The sequence below is a fragment of the Etheostoma spectabile genome, chromosome 24, assembly GCF_008692095.1.
Source record: "Etheostoma spectabile isolate EspeVRDwgs_2016 chromosome 24, UIUC_Espe_1.0, whole genome shotgun sequence".
Classification (NCBI taxonomy): domain Eukaryota; kingdom Metazoa; phylum Chordata; class Actinopteri; order Perciformes; family Percidae; genus Etheostoma; species Etheostoma spectabile.
The window spans coordinates 127,151-127,751 of record NC_045756.1 but is presented as its reverse complement, the minus strand read 5'-3'; the positions used below and the strand labels follow the sequence as shown (position 1 = coordinate 127,751).

The 601-nt window shown below is 52.4% G+C and overlaps 1 protein-coding gene across 1 annotated transcript in view; it reads right to left on the bottom strand.

Annotated features, from left to right (window-relative positions):
• Window positions 1-601, bottom strand: part of LOC116673800 (CLIP-associating protein 1) — a gene marked incomplete in the record, with an annotated part of 89,945 nt that overhangs the window by 21,825 nt on the left and 67,519 nt on the right. The window contains 1 exon segment of the mRNA XM_032506069.1: window positions 139-386. Coding sequence (XP_032361960.1) covers window positions 139-386 — 248 coding nt within the window.

The following is a 601-nucleotide window of genomic DNA, read 5'->3' as shown; positions in this document are numbered from 1 at the left end:
TAAAGTTGAATCTAATCTAATCTAATCTAATGAAGTTCTCAAACAATGCTTTAAGTGACTCAAACTTCCAACACCCCCAAAATAATCATTTGCAACCCCGCACAAAACCCGAGAGATCAGCCGACTCCTGACCCCCACCTGAGCATCCTCTGGCTCTTGAGCAGGTTCTGCAGGCCCAGCAGACCCTCCTTCCTCTCAGACCAGTTGGCGCTGGCGCAGTGGTTCAGCACCTCGGCCACGTCCTCCGTCTGGCGCAGGTAGTGCGGCGCCGCGCCGCCGTTGCGCGAGCCGTACGAGCGCTCGGAGCAGGCGCTGGAGGCGTCGCTGTTGGCGTCGTCGTCCGAGTACATTCCCGGAGACTCGAAGCGCCGCCTCACCGGCCTCCGCTGAGCAGAAGAAGAAGAGATTTAGGGGGTTTGCAAACAGATCTCAAAAGGGTCACGGCAGCATCTGCATTTAGATCTAGATCAGTGGATTTCCCAAACTTCTTCAGCTCAAGACCCAAAAGAGGAAATTTGGTGTCTTTCCCCAGGACCCAAATTTGCAAAAATACACCATGAATCATTGCAACATCTACATTTTTTAAACTGTGGACAAAAGA